The sequence below is a fragment of the Empidonax traillii genome, unplaced genomic scaffold (assembly GCF_003031625.1).
Source record: "Empidonax traillii isolate 1590-97213 ecotype Southwest subspecies unplaced genomic scaffold, ASM303162v1 scaffold1114:size179974, whole genome shotgun sequence".
Lineage (NCBI taxonomy): Eukaryota > Metazoa > Chordata > Aves > Passeriformes > Tyrannidae > Empidonax > Empidonax traillii.
In genome coordinates this window covers 150,422-171,000 of record NW_020956307.1, presented here as the reverse complement: position 1 = coordinate 171,000, position 20,579 = coordinate 150,422, and the positions used below count along the sequence as shown (strand labels likewise).

Genomic DNA, 20,579 nt, shown 5'->3' with positions numbered 1-20,579 from the left:
GATACAAGAAGTAAATACTTGAGTTCATCACTGGGGGAGATTTGTGATGCGAAGCAAAGATGATTGCTCCTACCAGTGCTCCAATGGCAATCAGGATGCAGCTTTCAGGCATGAGTCTTGGTAATCGGTGATAGATATGAAAACCTTGAATAAAACATTAGGATATTATTCAAGTTTAAAGCAACCTGATGTCAGACAGATGTTTTGCCTGTGTTTGAATATTTTGTCTTCAGACAGCTTTTGTTCTTGGGATTATGAATGTAAAACCAGGCAGCACTGTTCCCCTTGAAACTAAATGTTCCCAGACTTGTATCATTAAAGCAGGCCAAGAGTTTGGCCATGAATCTCTTCTCTTCCTGCTTCCCAGCTCTTGATTTTTAAGCAAGTATGCCTGAACCTAATCTCCATTTCTGGGAAGGCAGAAACTTCTTTGAAAAGATTCTCCACAATTTGGAAAGAAATATTCTTCAAGAATCCTTAATGCCCAACTGCTATTAGGTTGTCTACTCACTATACCAGGAACTGTGTAATCATATAGTGAATGAAAGGTGTCTCTACTAGAAATGTAAGGAATTTTTCAGAATTTACAATAATGGGAATGAGGCAAACTAAGAAACCTTTAAATGCAATGTCTGTGTCTCTATGTCTGAAGGTAGGTCAGCCTTCATCTTATAGCTCCAGAAGGTAATGCCATGAGTGTATTTCTGTGACTCTTGAATTATCAATCTTCAAAAGTAAAGGAACAGAAAAATATTTTTATTAAATTTTCAATAATAAATGTAGGACACTAGTTTTGTTGTTTGTTTTTTTTTTTTTCCAAAAGGTATGTTAATATTATAACTTGTCTCATCTCCCTCTTAATTATCATGCTCAAGTCTTCTGTCAGTTTTACAGAATAAGGGGATTGTTTTGCCTTTCAAAACCTCTAAAGTGTTTCCCACCCTGAAATCTTGAAATCCACAAAGATAATACCTGAATAAAACACTGAAAATGTTAAACAGTTTGAAAATCTTCTTCTCTGGGTAACCAGATTATTCAGACCAACTCTTCCTTCCAAGTATACTTGAAATCAGCAGCTCCACACTTTGCATCAAAAATAGTATTATTTGAAAACTCCCATTAAAGGGAACAGGTTCACTAGGAAGGCATCACATAGTTCTTCTAAAGTACCTATTTCTTGCTCAAAACAAGAATATTGAGTAGATGTGCCATATGGCAAGTCCTGTGCATTTATGGATGATGAATAAAGAAATTGGTCAATATGCTTACTGCTAACACACTCCACTGATGCCACAACAACAAATTTTATTTTATGCTAGCAGTGAAGACGTTTGTTTATAGGAATTGGATTGAGACCATCAGCTATAATGAAACTGGCAAATCATGGTCAGTGGTAATGATTTTTGTCAGCAGGGTGACTATGATATGAAAAATGTTTTTCTTCAGGCCACCTCCAGAGAAGTATCAGTCACCTACCAGCCTATTCTATAGTAATGTTTGAAAATCCCAGGGAAAGATTAAAAAAAAAAAAAAAGATTACATGTGTCAGCTTTTCATATTAGTACCATCTTCATTTACTGGACATTGCTGCATTAATTCAGAGTAGTCAAAATAATTTGAGCCCAGCCATGAAAATGTGTAAGATATGATGAGCCATTTGCTGTGTTAGTTGCAGTCCCTACTGTCCCATGAGTTATTTTGGTCCATTCAGATACCCACATGGAGTTCTAGTAGAAGCTGGATGCATTGGTATGTATTCAGAAGGTACCCACCGTACATCTCTGATGACCTACACCCTCTTAGACTCTCAGTGTCTCTCCTCTAGTATTACTTTCTGAGCAACTTTTAAGAGCAAATATGTAAAACAAAGGCCCAGAGGGAAATATTTCCTATTATTCACACAGCAGAGGAATTCTTTCCTATTTTGTCCCCCAAATTCAACATGTTGAGATCTCAGTCTGGTGTAACTGATTTCTACAGCAGTTTTATGTTGCAAATTCTGGTATCTTGTGATGTATAAACATTAGGAAAAGGGTTGGACAGCACTGTGTAGGGGAGCTGTGTTGCTACTCAATAACATAGAAAACCCAAGAGATGTAAGGTCATATGTTTACTTAAGTTAGCTGGAAGCATTCAGAGATGGAATATTGCTACTGCCATGGTAATGAACATACCTGTTCTTTTGAGGACAGAAAAAGTAAAATCAATCCCAACTACAAAAATGCATGGAAGGTACTTGGCTATGTGGTATATTTTTGACTTCTTGCCGAGGTAGGAGGACCCAAGACCCATTTTCTACTTACCTATTTTTGCAAGAGAGGCAAGGAGGATCCAAAGAGTAACTTCATAGGGAATTTGCACATAGTCATAGTCCACTGTGAAAACATGTAGCCTCGTATCTTGCAAAGAGTCAACAGCACCCCCAGGATCAGGTTCATGGCGAGGCAAGAAGCTCTTGCCCAGGTTGGGCTCATCCACATAAGCAGCAGCAGAACAGGATATCAGACTCAACAGCAACAGCAAGCAGTTCAGAAGCTTTGCACATTCAAGTGCAGCAGAGCCCATGTCTGGGGCTGTGACTATTTTATGACAGAGTATAGAGGATGCATGAAGGTGTGTAACACTCACTTCTGTTGATTCATGATGCTCATAGCCACAGCCACTTCATCCTCAGGACTGTTTCATTTACCTGTTGGAGGTCATTTTAAAAGCCCTAATGTGCCTGTCCTGTTCCTTGTGTTACAGACGGACCTGGAGTTTGTATGAAGATACCGGTTCAGCAGGTTCCTCTGACCCAGATAAACCTTAGCCACAGCATCGCCCTGTTGAGGAATAAAAAGCCCTTTCCAACTACATTATTTATCCAGCCACTTTGATTTTTTTCCCCACTGTCAAAAATATATTTAACAAAAAAAGAAAAAAAAAAAAGAAAAAAAAAAAGAAAAAAAAAGGAAAAAAGCTGCAATGCTCAGAGTTCAGGCAGCAAGAGCAGCACGAGTGAATAGCATCAGCTGGGAGAGATGCTGGCAGCCTGGAAAGTCTGGAGACCTCGCTTCATGCCTTCCTCTCTTGCCCTCGCTCCTCGTCTGCCTCCCCAGTCCAACTGGAACCTCGGGCATCTCACTTAGCACTGCTCACTGATCCCGTCGCAACTGGTAACAAAACTGCTCGGTGTGTAAATAAAGGGACTATGGCAGGGCTCGCGGTAGGGACATCTGGTGGGGGACCACGAAAATTGCGTCCTTGTTTGGAAAAGGGTTGTCTCTCTTAAACGCAGGTTTAAACTTACCACATTTTACCAACAGAAAGAGGAAGGTCTGAGTCACATCACACGCCTAAAACTTGATTTTAAATTATCTTGTGTTTGGCCTTTGCTGGCATTTACTGGGCAGCCACATTATCCTCCTTCAACAGAATATTCAGCCTTACAGAACTTTTTTTTGAAAGGTCAACATCTTTTCTCCTCCACAGCACCACCAGTCCTTCCACCGAAATCTTTGAACCCAACGCAAATTTAGGTAGATAATGCTCAGCCTGCTTGCAGAAAAGTTGTTCCTTTTTTCAGTATACAGCAGTATTTCTTGAAATCCCTTTCCGAAAAGGAATCTAGAAGATGAGATATTCAATTAGCGTTATAAAACAAGCATTTTTTTACTGGAAGGCCAAATGAAGTCTACAGAAAAACAGATCAGTGGGTATAGTACTCAGATTTTCTTAACACTGAGCATTGCATTTCACTCATCTACAGCCCCACACACAGACTGCAAGCTGTCTCGAGAGTAAGTGATATGAACCCTGGAGAGCTGGTAGTCAGAAGACTGCAAAGGAAAGGCTTCAGAATCCCTGGAAGTGTTCTAGCTGTGACAACCAGGGCTTCGATTTTCAACTGCAACACACCCATAATGCCAACATGTTCAGTGGGCATTGAGTAACCAGCATCAGACAGGATAAGCAATGTGCAGGTGTCTGTGAGTGTGAAATGTTTCACAACTGGTAGGAATTCTTTCTCTCACTGCAGGAAGGATGGAGATGCCTGGGATCAGCCCTGGGACAGTGCTCCTTCTTTTCTGAATCCCGTAGGCATACCCAGTTGTAGCAGTCTCTCATGGCGTTTTCCTGGTTCTCCCACTGGAGGAGGTAATTCACTTAAAGAGTTTGGATTTTTCCCACTAGGCTGCATTGGAAAATTAAACTACAAGCTTCCTCTGGAGTTCCCTTTTTTAATGATTTTCTAGGAAAAAAACCTATGAAAATATTCTCAAAGAAATACAGGGAAAGAATATTGCATGTCTCAGAGCAAAAGAGTATAATAAATATAATTTAAAAGTAATCAAATAATTTATGAAAGATAGCTCACATTTATGGTTGCATGCAGTGACAGTTTTACTGTGGGGCTACAGCACTGTCACACTTCAGTCGTTCTTACTGTTTTGGAGCAAGCTATTGCTGACTGTAGTGACAGTTCACAGTTGTCAGATGATGTAGAAAAAGTTTTTGACAATCAAGACACCATTCCCAAGCCCTTCTGACATTTCTGTTATCAATATACCAATCTAAAAACCCTTTGGAATAAACCCTTTAGGCTGCAATTTCCCAGCATCTTAGTAGTTTTCACTGGCATGTGGTAACGCATATATTTCCAGAACTTCTTGTCTGAAGGGGCAGAAATAAAAGACTTCCAGGTAACAACTGGTAAAATCCGAAGAGCTTTCTTCACTGCTGGAGGTAAAGTCTCTGGCTCTTGGAAAGCCTGGAATTTTATTAATACCAGTTTGATCCTTTTATCTTCCAATGCACAGTTCACCGCTGCCTGCAGTTCAAAGATGCTTGGTCCACTGACGTAGGCTGGGCTCAAGATAATTATTACCCTTCTGCTTTGTTTAATAGCTGTTACAACTTCATCTGTGTATGCTGGAGAGAAAATGGTGATAGTTACTGCATTCTACAATGGAGTTTTTATCTTATTAGTTCCTTTATCAAAAGCTAAAAAACAGAAATAAGGAAAGACAAGAAGAGGAATGCTGATCAATCACATAACCTCTAGAAATGTGTTTGCTATCAGAGGGTACTATGGCTGATTTGATACAGCCTTGAGAACACAGCTTTTTCCTCAGGAGATGAAGGGCACAGCTGAGACCTCAACAGACTTTGTTGCTACTCAAACAGGGTCTCAAGGGACACTGGGACTGGTCTCTGTCTCTCCCAGGAACCCATGGCTTTCTAATTACTGCAGGTAGCACAGACTAAAGTTGTTCAGGAAGTAATTACTGAAATATCTGGGATCTTCTTTCCAGGGAATGGAGTCTGCTTGCAAAGACATTCTTGGATAAGAAGCTTTGTCTCAGCCTAGTAACTCCCAGTGATCACACTCAAATGTACGTATGCCTCAGGAACAGGGACCAAATATAAAGAACAAAACATTATGATATTTGAGCATAAACTCCACTACCAAAATACACAATTTGTTGATATGAAGCATAAGGGTTTTTTAGAAAGTGAAACACAATTTCATAAAAACTGAAGAACTTCTACTGTCCACAGTGAACTTACCTCCTCCTGGAAGAATATCTCTTTCAAGAATACATAACTTGTATCCATATTTATTTTCTAGCATATCTGGAAGAAGCTCCAGGGCAAATTTTTCCTCACTAATTAAAGTACAGTCCCTTTCAGAAGAGTCTAGTTTTGCATAGGACACAAACGCATCAAATTCCTTGCCATCTAAAATAAATGAATAAAGAAATAAAAAACATTGTATACATTAACTGGCTGAAGTTATATATATACTATACATATATAATATATATAGTCTGGCTGAAGCATTCAGCTTCTTTCTTAATGCTCAGTTTCCATTTCTATCTATTTAAGTAGGCACAACACAAACCTGTTTATGGAATACAGCTGTCCATTTATCAAAGACAATCCCCGCCCTCATTGTCTTGCAAATTTTGTAGACATACTCTACCAAAGCAAAGGAGGAAGCTAGAGATGACTAGTGCAAGGTAGTTTAAAGATCTGGCCCCTTCCAGGCAAAAGCCACGTGGTGGGAAATGATTCCCTGTCTTTTCTCTCATTTGCCCAAATGCTGCTTCCAAAAATTTCTCATCAATGGCCAACCATCTTTTACAATATAATTAGTTTTTAAGTAACACTGTTCTTAAATATTAGCTGCTTGCAAAAGATTTTTATGTTTTCATACACTGTTATGTTTCTAAGCACAGAGACTGGTGTAAGGAGCAAAGCCTAAGTCTCATTAAAGTATCAGTTCAGACACCAAGTACTGACCTGTAACTGAACTTTTTTTAAGTCTCATTAAAAGAATGTTTGTAGAGTGCAGGTGAAAAATATGTAAAGAACTTAGCTTTCAGTCACCCTGGTACCAATGTCCTGAGTTAGGCCCATTCTTAACTACAAGGCAAAAGCAATCGCATCTATTTGCTGAATAAAATTTGAGCTACATCTGAGGGAGAAGGAATCAAAAAAAAAAAAGGATTTCTGGTGAAAGCAAAAGGCCCGGTGGACTCAGTACATTTTCCCATATGTAGTTTTTGAGGCCATTTAAGTGTCCTAAGATGGACAGAACTGCCAAATTTGACAGGGGAAATATTGGAGACTCAAGTTTTTTGGAATGGCATCGTTCAGGCAGCCCAAATTACACTGGACACCTATGAACCAATTAGCTGAGTTGTATCATATGTCAGCACAGTTAATAGAGACCAGAAAGAAATTCAGCAGTTTAGAGCAGATTGCTGCAGCAGGACAAGCTGAGAAGCTCTCTAGATTTCATTGTATTGACTGCATCTTCACTGCACAGGAACTGAGACACCAACCTCCAGCACAGACACCTAAGTGTTGAGTATCATGATCCACATGCCTCGGTGTTAACAATTCCTATCCCTGTATATAAGATTAGTATCACAATCAAGAGCTAGAGCCACCAAGTTGCCACAGGATCTAGAAGAGTCCATATGGAAAGAAAACACACAGAAAACTAACGACATGGATGAGCTGGAGTTGGACACCTATATTCAGAACCAATATGTAGCAGAACATGTGTCACCAAGACAAAACATAGGTGTGCAGATTAGGTTTGGATGCCAAGGATGAGATCAGGCAACATACTGCATTTCTGTTCCTCCCCCCTGCTCCTGGCCACACACTTTCAACCATGTCCTTCTACTGGTGTAGAAGCTCTTGTGGTAACAGAGGAAGCTGATTCCCTTTGCTGGCTACTTACTGATTTTTACTGAGTTATTTTTCTACCAAGCTGAGCCAATTTAAGTGCACAAGAGTGAATCACCAGCAGCAGGCACACAGGACTAGTGTGGGAATTGAAGGTGGTGCAGAGGGTCACTAGATTGATTCACCTACAATCTAAATTGAAGCTTCTTTAAACACAGTTTTTAAATGGCAATAAATTGCACTACAAGCCAGGTATTCCTCATTTCACCCATAGAGGTCACTGTGATTTTATTAGACAACAACCATTAGTGAACACATTCCTTTACGATATAACTATTACAATAGCAAGTTAAAGCCAAATACACAGTAAGCACCACTAGGACTTTTTTTTTCCCCCATAATTGTACAAGACAGTTACAAGCTGAGGAACTTTTGGTACAAACATTTAAGATCCTCAAAGTGTAGGAAATGAAGAATACCCAGCTAAAGCAAAATGACTGCGTCTGTGATCTATAAATGTTAGTATCAAAGTCCCTGCATTGTTTCTTTCTTCTTGTGGAAGAAAGCACGGTTTTTAAGACTTACATCTTAACTGGCTAAGGAGGAAGCCCAAGTGTTAAAGAGGCATGAGAGAAAATGTGACCTTGCTGCAGTCTTCAACCACCAAATGGGAGGCTACAAAGATGATGGAGGCAGTAATAGATAAGGCGGCAACAGACACAAGTTGCAGCAAGGAAAATTCTCGTTAGAGGTTAGTGAAAAAGTCTGCAGTGTGAGAGTGGTCAAACACTGGAACACATTCTGCAGAGAGGTTGTGGTTTCTCCATCCACAAGATCCTGCACACCCTGGTCTAGGATGGCTCTGCTTCTAGCAGGATGTAGGATCAGATGACTCCCAGGGGTACCTTTCAACTTTGTAGGATTCTGCAATTCTCTGATTCTACGCTAAGAGGGGTGTGAGGGAACAAATGATGGAAAGGCAGAAGCAGCAAAATCAAGTCATAACTGCTGGTTTGTTAGTCTATGAGCAAGCCCTTTCAGACCTCAGGTGACTTGATATGCATCCACATGAAGTAAGAAGGACATTATCCTGAAGGTGAGAACACATTTATCCTTAGAAAACTACCTGGGTAGGCACAGTTGGTTTGCACACCTCATATAGCCCCGCTCTGCAAATGGTGCTGTGTGCATGAGGTACATGAGGACGGGGACTGCCACTGTGGAACCCAAGTTCAATGCACAAGTCTTGGCATTTCTGTCTCTGTCCTACTGACATAGCGGGTGTGCTCTAAGGGGACTTTCCAGAGGTTCTTAAATCACTTGGTTACCAAATAGCGGGGAATTTTTGAGTGATTTCCCAAATCACTTTTGCCAAGTGCTTTAGGGCTCACAAAAATGTTTTCCAAAAGGACAGTTAATGTCTAATTGTGTATGTTTTTATAGGTACCTAAACACAGTTATTTCACACTCACATATAAGCTACATATTCACATGCAAACACAAAAGCAGACTCAGACACCTCTAGCTAAAGCTACATTAAGATGCAAGAATTTTTAGAAAAATTTTTGGGGGCACAAACTTTCAGAATTCTTTCAACCCTTGTAAGAAAATTATACATTAAGTTCTTGGAAGTAGTCATAGTCATAATCCTTTCTGATACATTTTTACACTCTCTCCTATTTCAGAGGCCCGTTTCAGCTGAGATGATGGAGCAATGCTACTACAGAGATTTGAAATATCCAAAGCTAATCACTCTAGTACAAATTTCAAGACTATTTCAAAAATTTTTAGAAAGGAATATGAATTTCCCAAACATGCACTTCTCAGTTGGTGCCCTATATCATCTTATTTCTCTCTTTTGTTTATTCTTCTGAGAAATTTTTGGCTTAAAGTGAAAAAAACACAATACTTTGGAGTCCTTCACTTTGTTAGCTAAGAACATTTCATTCTTGTCCACAAGTACTGTTGAACATTTTGGGAGAATGATGTTAAAATGTTGGAAATGTTAAATTATTACCTGCAAATGGACTGCCAAAAGTCGACTCTAATTTTCCATGGGTAAATTAGGATAAAAGCCTAACTGTGACATTTCAGTTGGTGTTAGATATTTCTTCCACACTACCTGGCGTTTTTCATCTGCATTCACTGAGAAACTAACTAGGTTTGATAGCCTTTGTATTGGGTCAAAGAGAGTAGGGTCATTAAGAGAATTTAATTAAATGAGTAATTTATTCCAGATTATCCCACATGACAAAAGGCAGTAGAAAAATTGGAGGAAATTAATATTATACAAAGTGTCTTACCTCCTGAACTTTCATTGTGGACCAGATAACTTCGGTACATCAGCACTATTTCAATCCAGTGCTGGTAAATAAAGGCAGTGCACAAAACAAACGCAAATAGAGTAGAAATGGCACTGCATAGTATGTATAAGAACAACACTGTAGAAAGAAAAGATTCTATCATAACTCATGCTTTCCAAAACAATATTTACACTTAGATAAGAAGCTCAGTCCAGAAATGGGGGCAAACCATTTTACAATCTTCATTCTTATGCAGCTGTAAAAATTTAGGGAAGTCAGGATTTCTTAGGTAGCTGCAAACCTTAACACAGAGTTTCAGTCTACCATCAGGGATCTTTCTTGAATAGCATCTCTTTGGTAGCATCAAAAGTCAATCTGTGATAGCAGGCACAAAGAACACAGTCTCTGGTATACTCAGTAGTGCTGAAAGTAGTCATCTCCTGAGATGGAAAAGTCACATCAGAACTGATAAAGCTGCACACAATGCTGTGCTGGCAGCTTGCTGTGCCACTCCAATGATGAATCTTCACTGTGAACTATAGTTCAACAGTTTAATTTCCACAATGATTCTGGTTTTGACCTTGAAAGGCTTGAAGGGCTGCCACATCCATATCAGTTATGGTAACTTGACAGAAACATGCTGCTAACAACGGGGAAAACAAACAGAAATGTCCTAAGAAAATCAAGGAATACTGTTACTTTCAGCGGCCTCCTTGCTTCAATTTAGTAGATTGTCTTTTAATGTTCAGAGATGCTACTCTCCTCTTCTTCCTCCCAGTTACTCTCTAGCTTCTACTTGGCTCACCTGTCCCCAGATAACCTTGTCCTTCTGAGTTGTCCTCGTAATACTGTGCCTTTCAAGACATTTGACAAATCAAACTTTTCCCATTCAGCTTCAACTTCTGCTACTAGCTAAAAAGCCAGTGTCAAAGGGGAATGAATTTGCAGCAATAGAGTAAATCAAAATGTGTCTTCAGGGGCAAATAGTTACCAATTGATAGTTTTACCTCTCTGCTTTCTTTTCAGCTGAATCACAGCAGTGGCATTCCCCACTGAATTCTCAGCAAAGCATGTGAAGTTGCTTCTGAGGTCCTTTTCAGTAACTTCTTTCAGTGTTGCAACATGAAGAAGTATGTGCCCCTTCAAACCTTTTGGATAAACACTAGAGAGAAAAAATTGCGTATCTTCATGGTACCTTTGCTGTTCATTCACACAAAAAGTCTCCAAACTACTTTCATAAAAAAAAGAGGAGCCTGCAACTTTTTAACATTCACCTTGAACTTTTAATAGTAATGCAATATTCTAGTTTGGAACTTCTATTTGGTTTATACATTGTAAGGAAAATACTAACAAGGGCCTGAAGACTGAAAGGTTTATTCTTAATTCATCAACTCAGCAAAATATTTATCACTAGCCTAGTTTTCAATATATAATCCCCTTGGTCTTCTATAAGATCATTTGTGTTTTTCTAAGATGCAAAAAGTTCCCCTAGCAGAAATGCAGAGAAATTAAACTTCAAAAAGTAGCTCCAAGAGAGAACTAGCTGGGCAAAAAGACTGAGCAGCACAGTCTCTTGCAAAGGGGTAAAAAGCCCAAGGACAGGATAGGCAAACAGAAGAAGATAGGGACAGAAGTATAGGAAATGAAGAGGTAATGGAGGAATCCCTTTGGTGTTGAGTGAAGGATACGGATAACAGACCTGTGTCTGCAATCACTCTAGAATGCCCAGGGTTTCTGAGTTTCAGCACTCCCCTTTGAAAGTACAAGTATGAGCATCTTTGGGTCATCCTAAAGGCACCTCACATCATGGCCCTGCAAAATGACAGTCTCCTATGGCCCTACCACTGCTAACTCAAGATACACAAGCAGAAGCATGGGTAAGGATTCAACCTGTACCGAAAGTCTGTGGGGAATGTTTCATTTATTTCTGTTTTTAAAAAAGAGACAAACAGAAATAGTACCCATGTGAAAAGCTAAAAACTTGTTGACAAGAACATTACAAAGCTAAACATTCAAAAGTTAGGAAAATCCAATTTCCAATCTACTCATGAGTGAGTGTGTGCATGTGTGTGTGTGATATCATAATTTGTTATTTTTTTTTACCCATATGACTCCTAATATGAACTTGATTTTAGCAGTGACAGCAGGGTGTTTGCTTCCCTCAGTGTACAGTAAAGTTTACTCATAAAGGTGACTCAGAGCTGTATAGTGAAAGACACACTTTCCTGTGTTGCCTCCACTGTATTTCTTGCCCAAGTTGAACACTGCATAAATGAACAAGAACAGGAAGGAAAGGGAAGCATGGTGACCATAGGGGTTGTTCCTAAGTTACAGAAAACCTTTTCCCCACGTGTTTCTTCTCTGCAGGGTCTCATTAATTCTTGCAAGGGAAGACTCCTAAAAGTCAGTGCCCTGAAATCCAGGGATGAAAGTCCTCAGACTGGGTCTGTAAACACTTCAGTGTTCACTCCTTTCAGTGCCCACAGTACTGCTTTATTGATCTGATTTATTCCCCACTTGGAGACAGCATCCAAGGACAGACTGTGTGAATTGCTAGCAAGGCACAACAGAGGCACTGTCTTTCTTCAAGAACACTTGAAAATAGCTGATGGCAGTACAGGCAACCAAGCACCACTCATGTTGAAGCTATCCATAAGCTAAAGCTTTAGGAAGAAGAGTTATGATTCAACAGAATGTTTGAGTTCTTGATTTTATAGCCATCAATATGTGCTTCTGTATGTGAAGTGAACGTGTCTCATGCTTATGGACATACACATTATTAGATTGAAGAACAAAGCCTTCTGAGTTTCTTTCAATAAAACATATTCAGTAAAGTTGTTGTAGAAGGATTTTTACAGTTGCTGGCAGAAGTAGTAGTAAGACTAAGGGGAGAGGTTTCTCACCTTGTTTCCTGATTCAATTTCTCATTTATATTTTCTTCATTGTTTCGGTTCCATGTTACCCTCATCGGAGAAACTGTTTCAAACCCAAACTGTACACAGCATTCCAATTCAAGTGGCTTTCCTAGAAAGAATTAACACAGGAAAACCATGAATGGAGGTCACTAGAATATTTTTATTAAATAGTCTAGAAAACAAAGCTGTTTTGCTTCATCGAGATTTATCTTTATTTATCAATACCTCATTTAAACATGTTCTTTTGCTTTGAAATGAGAAATTAAAACTTACCAAGTTCTGCTTCAAGGATCACAACACCATTGGGATACAAAAGGTTTGGTGGATGAATAGTGTTTTTAGCTGCAATTAACAGGAATATTATTAATAAGTATAAATAGCTATTGTCAGTGCAGAAGACCAGAGAAAATGGCTTACAATTTAATTTTTCAAATGTTAGGTGGAATTTAGACACCTAAATCCAAGAGGATGATTTGCAGTTGTTGAGATATCTGAGAGTACACAGATAAGGGAGTTTCAACCACAGAACTCATCTAGCAACTTACACACCTGCTATCTCAGTTACTCTGAGACACTGTCAGCTTATATGAGCTGAGGAGCTAAGCATACAGCCTGCACTTAAGATTATTTAGGATGCAGAAATGAGGACCCCCCCCTGCAAGACCCCCTGAGGGATGTAAGTCTCATCCCAGTTCCTTGCCAAGCCTTTTTCCGTGCCCAGTAAGCACACATAGAGCAGACACACACCTCTTTAACAAGCACAGGTATTTGCACTAAAACAGCCATGCTGTTTTCAAATCACAGGCTGCCAAAGGGCACAGAGAATGACACCCACAGGTTATACAATTAAACCCACAGCTCTGATATTCTAGGAAAGTCCCTTATGGCAGGAAATGGGGCCACATAACACTTTTTTTTTCCCACCGAGCCACAGCAGAGAAATGTATGAAAGGTTCTGGGGTAGTATATGTGTATATGTCACCTTTTAAGTGTTTTTCTGACTGTGTATGAAGTGAAGGAAAAGAACTGAGGACAGTGTGTCAGCTAGGGTTCAGCCAGATCAGAACAAAAGCAGCGCTAGTCCATGTGTGCTTGGAAAATACTGTGGCAATATAGTCAGAAAGAAGAGTGAAAGAGCATCAGATATTGTGAGCCACCACATAGAGCTCTCAAAAGTTGGTGAGACATTGTTTCCTGTCCTGATGGGGTGTATACATTTTTTCCTATGAATTCTTAGCACCAAATGCATAAAACACCTGAGGGGAAAAAAATCACCTATTTCAGAGAAGTGCTATCTTCACTAGATCATTGAATTTCAAAGGAGTGCTTCCTCACTAGACCATACAAACAGGTTGCCTCACCAGAGACACCTTTCTTTTGCTCCCTAAATCTTATTCTCCCTTCCACAGAGTGGCCCACTTTCCACCAGGATTCTGAGAAACAGTCCTGTGCTGTTGTCATACAGAATCAACTGTACTGGGTCCATACAGTTCAAGATACAGAATAGATATATATACTTTCCTATGGGACTTGTGATTCACTGGAGTGACTGCAGTGTCTTACAGCACTCAACCGTAGATATCTGGAGAAAAGCATATGTGGAGAAAAACATCTCTCCTTGAGCAAATCAAATAGTCTCCCTCAGTACTGATCCTGAGTTGCTAGCAGGCTCCCTTGCACAGCACTGATGCTGTCCAAAACCACTCTTCCAAGGCAATATCTGGACTTCACCTGAAGGCAACTGAAGATAGTCAATATTACAAAATAACGCCATGCCACATCGCTGTGCCATAGAGTCCTAGCCAGTTTTATTTAGTAATGCATACAAAGCCTGAAAGAATGGGTCATGCAGGCAGTGCATGCAACAAACGGCTTGTTAGATTGCTCACAGCTCTCCTGTTTACTCTGCTGCTAAAAAATTAGGAATTGTGGAAGAGAAGCACTGATCCCACCAACCGCACCTTCCTTATCAGTGTCAAGAGAAAAAAAAAAAATTAAGGTTTCATCCACACCACAAGGAACAATTTTTTACCTAACTCATACTTTCTCCCTCACTTCAGGGAGACAGGTAGGATCGAGATACAGTGCTTTTGTCCACATTTCCAATGTAGGATCCGCACTCCTTCCTCCTAGCATGAGAATATGTTCCTAACACTCCTCATACAGTACATGGAGAACACTGGCACCAGATGGAGTTTCATAAATTCTACTCCCAGATCAAGAGATCTAAATCCTTTTGTAGATTTGACCCCCAGTGAAAGGAACTACAATAAATCCAAGGCAGAGTTAGATCCTGAAAATTATGGCTACATGCTATTACTGAACCTTCAAGGTTCTAGTCAATGTCCCAAGATGTCCTCAGAATACTTGGATTTTAATGGTCCTATAGCTAATTCAGATTATGGGTTTTTCAGAACAAGAGCCTGAACAAAAGACATAAATTAACACAACAGAGAAAACATACTTCAAGTAATTTATTCTGCGTTATATTACTCACCAGTGACTTCTACTGTTACTGCTGTTCTCATTGTCCACTTGGTAGTGTTGTCATACAGAGTGTAATCACACACATATATTCCAGCATCTTTGTCATAGGTTGGATTCAAGTAGATTTCATTATGCCTCAGCTTTAGGCTTGGTCTGCTTTTCCTAAGTTTTATCCGATGACCATCCTAATGAAAAGAATTTCAAGGCATTAAAGTCCTTTTTTATTGCTGTTGTTGCTGCTTTTAAATTATATTTTTAATATATTTTTATGTGATTACCATGGCAGTAGGGCTAAACCAAAGTCTTTCCACTGAAGCCCAAAAAGAGATGTATTAGCAGTCTGATGACATTTTTCAGTTATACTAAAAAATATGTGAATACCATTGTCTTTTTAAAAATTAGTTGAAATTTATGGTTGCTGTGAGAAATGTGAAATCATAAAGCTAAACTAAATTAAATGCCTATTACTAAAGAGAAACCAAAAGGACTACTTTTTTGATGGACTAAGTATATTACAATTTGTAAAGAAATTATTTTGAAAGCATTTTCAAGTTCTTTAATTAGAAGTAAATCATGAGTTTGGATTGTCTGAGACTAAGAACACTGTCACTACTTTTAAAAGAATGAGAATAGACTATTTTTTGAAAAGTACTCTTATTTTTCATCTTAATATTATTCCACTGAGCACATTAAGAATTTTCTTTAAATCAAGTTCCTGAAAAAAAAATCCACTAATGCAATTGCGAAGAAATCCCTTAACTTCAGTGGGCTTCAGACCCAAATGTAGGTAAAGATATACTCCTTTCAAATTTGGAAGTAAATAAAGAGTAACTTTGACTAGATCATAATTCGGCTTCATAGAATAAATAATGTAAATAATACCAGGGAGTAAAATGCACAATTGAAAATTTATTTATTTTCCTTTGCTCATTTATACAGGTTTAGACATTATATTGCAATCCTTACAAACTGTAAATCAATAATGTTTCAGTGGAATAGTGTTTCATTAAAAAGAGGAGTCTTGGAAAGAACAATTTGAAACATTAAACTTAAAAGAATTTAATTTCTAACAAAGACACTTTTTCTTTAGCATATTTGATATTTTCAGAATTTAAAATGTCCAAATGAACTCAAAATTTTAAATTTCAATCATATGTTAGTTTGTAAAGAACCTATTTTGATTCTCAATTACTTCAATCTCTTAGCTGAAGAGAAGACATTCCTCATCTTCTGTTTCATGGGATAATATTTTGGGTGTGGTAAATTTCTTCAAAACTCCTACTTAAAAACTTGATATATAGCAATTCAAGATTCCACTTTCGTGTTGAATTTCTCAGGCTGCATTGCCTGTCAAAGAGGAGTTCAAGAACATATGGGACATGAACATTAACTAGACCTAAAGCTCAGGTTTTTCTGAATGCTACAGAGACTGACTCTTACCTTGTACCATTTTACGTCTGGCTTTTTTATATGACTGTAACATTTTGTCCCAGGACAGGTTATTGAATTCCCACTGTCAGCAAGCAGATATAGCATATTTGTGTTGTAACCTGAACATTTTGCTGCCTTCTTTGTTTGAACCTCCAAAACAATTTTAAGACATGGGATTTTTTCCCTGAGTTATGTAAGGGAAAAAAAAAAAGTAAACACTTAATACACAAACAAAAACAATAATTCTTATTTAAAAATATAAATATTTTGCTCCATTACTTACCATATAGTACACATGTAAATTCCAGAAGCATTGTCCCTTATTGGTTTAAACCAAAGTGCATCCCCCTGGAGAGACAAATCAGAGCTTTCCTTGATAGCCTTCAGTGTCTCTTCATCTTTCTGACGCCAGAACCACTTCACCTTATGCTGATTTGGAAGTGAGTTATTATAAATGTGGGCAGCATCTCTATCTGGTAAAGCACACTGTAGAACAAACTCCTCACCATTAATTGCACGATACCATATTTGAGGTTCAACATGGGAACACCCTAAAAAGCAGAATAATAAGATATCAGTACCATCTGAGAGAACACACAGTCATGGTGAAAAATAAAAATTAGGAATACTACATAAATAGAACTTTACTTTTCTTGTGTTAAATATGTTTTTATGTGATCAGATGCTGAACAAATAGGAAATAGATTTCCTTAAACATGCAATTTGCCAATGTCTTAAAAGTTTATTCAAAGGTTTCCAAAGGTTTAATAGGCCTTTTTTAAAAGCTTAACATGAAAGTATCCGAAGATTTTTATTGAACTGAAGATTTTTTCATGGGTGCCAACCTGTTGAACCTCAATCTGTAGAAAAGCAAATGCAGCGCTTCTAGATCTCCTCATATTAATGGAGAAGGGACTGAAATAAACTTGAAGAAGCATATCCTGCCCTCCACATGTCCTATTCAGGCTGAGACTCACAAACATTATAGTTCCACTGCTTTTAAATCCTTGCCCTCCTATGTTTTAGTAGCTGTCACTAAAATTAAACAATTTTTTTGATTCTGAAAGGCATAGTCAGCCATCCTAATCCTCTTCCTTCCACTCAGGCTGTGGTGACCCTTGAAAGTATGGTAGGATTTCATTCCAGCAGAAAGGAGGGCATGAAATCTATTCCTCACAAGCCTAGCTGGGGGACTCTGCAGTTTCAGTTTCTAAAAATTAATTGGATGAAGCTTCTACAAATAGACGAGAAAAAGATTTTGATAGATCAGTCTTGTTCTGCTTTTGTCTTCCTTCTCCCTGTTCCCCACCTCCCCAAGAGGCTTGGACTAGCTGCTGGAGACTTCAAGAAGTCAAAAAAGTGATTTGTTTGTTTCATTTGGGTCTCAGAAATTCTCCTTTACATTTGTCCTTTTCATTAGGGAATTGAATTTTGAGTCATATTTAGAATAAATTGTACTACCAATACTTTAAAAGCTTGCAGAAAGGCTATTTGTCTTGGACATGTGCAGGAAAAATCACAAAGGCAAGGAGCAGACTCTTACCCGGCAAGTTAATCCCTTTAACTTCTGCCCCACGGACAAACAATGTTAGTATCCAGCACAAAGTGAGCATGATTTTCTTTATCAATTTTGGTTGATATTCTGAGACATTTTCTTTAAGAATCATCTTGCTTTCTGTAAAAGAGGAAAACAGATTTTTTTTTTGTAGATAAGAGTCCAGTAAAATAGATAGATAATTCCATATTTTATTCTGTGCCTCTATAAAACTAGTAGACACTATTTCCTACATATTGTGGTTTTTTAAATTGGTGTTTGTAGCACTTTACTTGTTCTTACTGTTTCTCATAAATGCAGGATAGATTATACTCAAGAATATGCAATTGTCTCTTTAAATACACCATCCATAGAGTTGCTTATAGATAGATTTCCAAGTCATACCTACAGAAGTGCAGAACTCCACATCTGGAGTGAAAATGCAGATCCTTCCTCCTTTCATAGGAAGATGTTCTCTAAGATGAGAGGTAAGATACCAAACAACAACATCAGTCTTCATCTAATGACAACTATTAACAACAGGCATCAAATCCATAGAGATCTGTTGTATCTTGAAGGTCAGTAGGCCCAGAGTGTGTTGACTGGACTTCTCCGAGATTAAACCAAATCTGAACAAGTGCTGCAGCTGCAAATGGGACCAGAGTAGAACTGTGCAGAAGTAAACCCCCAAAGCATGTGCTGTGTGGACATATGTCTTTGGTTCTAACTCTTTGACTCAAGAGACATGCCCCCATAGGGCTTTGTTACCGGATAGAATGAACATACCCTAGGATGCCAAATAAAGTCGACACAGCAACCTAAAAAACCCTTCTTCTCTTCCATGACTTACCTGGGTGTGCAGCATCGGGCTTTGCTTTTGCACCCCAACACTGTGCTGCACTGCTTGAATGCCCCTAACAGAGTCAGGGTAATATCTACATCATCATAAGGTACCAGCTCTGTGGTGTGCCATCTGTAAGCTGAGACTGGGAACACCCAGGGGGTTTGGAGCAGGTCCACAAAGCACTCAGCTGCATCCAGACCCCTATATGACAGCATCTTGCCCAAGGTGAAACCCCAAACCCTGCTGTATGAATTGTTTTCCCTCTTCTACTAAGAGGTCTGATCTGCATCCCACAGCCTTCTCAGCCACAGGGCTAGAGTGAAGGCAGGCTGCCCAGCATGCATATGGTTTAATCTGGGTATTTAGTAAGAACATACCCAACACCTGTGACTGACACGTCTGCAGTGCCTGACTCAGCAGTAAAGGTCGTGTATTTTGCTGATGTTCACTTAGTGAAACTTTTCATTGTGCAACTGAGACCTCAAGAGGTTTTTTTCTTTCCTTTGGCCACAGAGTGACTCTGCATTTGCACTGCTGTCAGAGAGGCACTGAGTCAACCCCAAGGAAAAACAGAAAAGGTTGGGCAAAGGCAACAGTCCCTTATCAGTTGGCACTTCATGCAAATCAGACACCACACATACTGGTAGGCATCAAGTGAGCATCCAGTTCACACTGAGCTAGCAAGAGAGGTGATGAGAACTCCCACTCTGCGCCTTTTCAGGCAGCTGTTCTGTGTAGAAGGGAGCACTTGAGTCACCATTCTCTTCAGCATGTCTCTATTCCTTGCAAGTGAATGGAATGCTCTATTTTTATCCTCAAAGGTCACAGAGAGTAAGTTAACTCATTTGTCTGAACCCATCCTGGTGCTTTGTTACAGACTGGTTGCTGTCCACTGTCATCACCCTACATATCTTTCAAAATCATCTTGAAACTCCAAGCTGGTATGTAAGTCTGAATAAAGAGAGTTTACTGCCATCACTGGGCAAAAGCCCTCCATAACTTTATCCACTCTTTATCCACTGCATATGATCAATGGACCCTGACTCTTGTATCTGGGTTTATGACAACTATAAAGACCTTCCTCAAGGCACTCATTATGGCTGCATCTCTAACTATGTTAATTCTGTATAAACCCGAGGATGATGTTTTGAGTTATGTCACCCAACAGCCCACACGGCAAAGTGTACTGGTGCCAGTAGCAAGCAGGGACCTTGTGTGAATCAGTGCTGCAGGTGAGCTGATGTAATGGGTTGCTGTTGTCAAAAGCAGAGGAGCAGGTACTGATCTCTTCACTCTCATGAGCAGTGACAGGACTCAAGGAAATGGCATGAAGCTGAGTCAAGGAAAAGTTTAGGCTGGATGTCAGGAAAAGCTTTTTCACCCAGAGGAGCACTGGAGCAGGCTTTGCAGGGAAGTAGTCACAGCATCAAGTCTATCTGAATTCGAGAAGTGTTTGGACAGCACTCGGGCACAGGATGTGATTCTCGGGATATCCCATGCAGGGCCAGGAGTTGGACTTGATGATCTACTATGATCTACTTCTCTGTCCTCCCCCATCCCCTCTCCCTTGATCCCAGGCAAAATGGTCCAGTCTCTTTCCTGTGACAGCTCTTGTCCTTTCTGGTGACTCATTCAGTCTGTTAAGCCATCAGAATCTACTTGAGGAGTGCCTGACCTGGCACAAGATAAGCAGTGGAAGCATTTACTTCCCAGCTTCCCATATATGTGTAACTGGGGACACAAAGCCTGCACGAAATGAAACTACATCAAGTGACCATTCACAAAACATTTAATAATGTCAGTGATACAAAATGTCTCTGATCTCCAATTTACTGCCATACTAACAGTACCCTCTTCAAGCTCAAAAGGTCACCACAAACAGG

At 39.3% G+C, this 20,579-nt stretch overlaps 2 protein-coding genes across 5 annotated transcripts in view; both read right to left on the bottom strand.

Moving 5' to 3' along the window:
* LOC114068708 (sodium/hydrogen exchanger 4-like) overlaps positions 1-2,648 on the bottom strand; it is a 9,745-nt gene extending 7,097 nt beyond the window's left edge. The window contains exon 1 of the mRNA XM_027905053.1: positions 2,304-2,648. Within this exon, the coding sequence (XP_027760854.1) occupies positions 2,304-2,565 (262 nt within the window). The 5' untranslated portion in view covers positions 2,566-2,648. The remainder of the gene's footprint in view (positions 1-2,303) is intronic.
* A 1,808-nt stretch (positions 2,649-4,456) lies between these two features.
* Positions 4,457-19,464, bottom strand: IL18RAP (interleukin 18 receptor accessory protein). 4 transcript variants are annotated; one of them, XM_027905049.1, is made up of 11 exons: positions 19,454-19,464; positions 17,862-17,993; positions 16,602-16,869; positions 16,328-16,502; positions 14,898-15,072; positions 12,674-12,742; positions 12,389-12,509; positions 10,493-10,647; positions 9,486-9,623; positions 5,551-5,721; positions 4,457-4,911 (listed from the first exon to the last, which is right to left on the bottom strand). In XM_027905049.1, exons 2-11 carry the CDS (start codon positions 17,983-17,985, stop codon positions 4,541-4,543), a joined length of 1,767 nt encoding a protein of 588 aa, XP_027760850.1. In that variant the 5' UTR covers positions 17,986-17,993; positions 19,454-19,464; the 3' UTR covers positions 4,457-4,540. The 4 variants fall into 4 exon arrangements, with proteins under 4 accessions (XP_027760850.1, XP_027760848.1, XP_027760849.1 ...); XM_027905047.1 differs by lacking the exon at positions 19,454-19,464 and adding an exon at positions 19,338-19,439; XM_027905048.1 differs by lacking the exon at positions 19,454-19,464 and adding an exon at positions 19,081-19,416.
* Between the last annotated feature and the right edge of the window lie 1,115 nt (positions 19,465-20,579).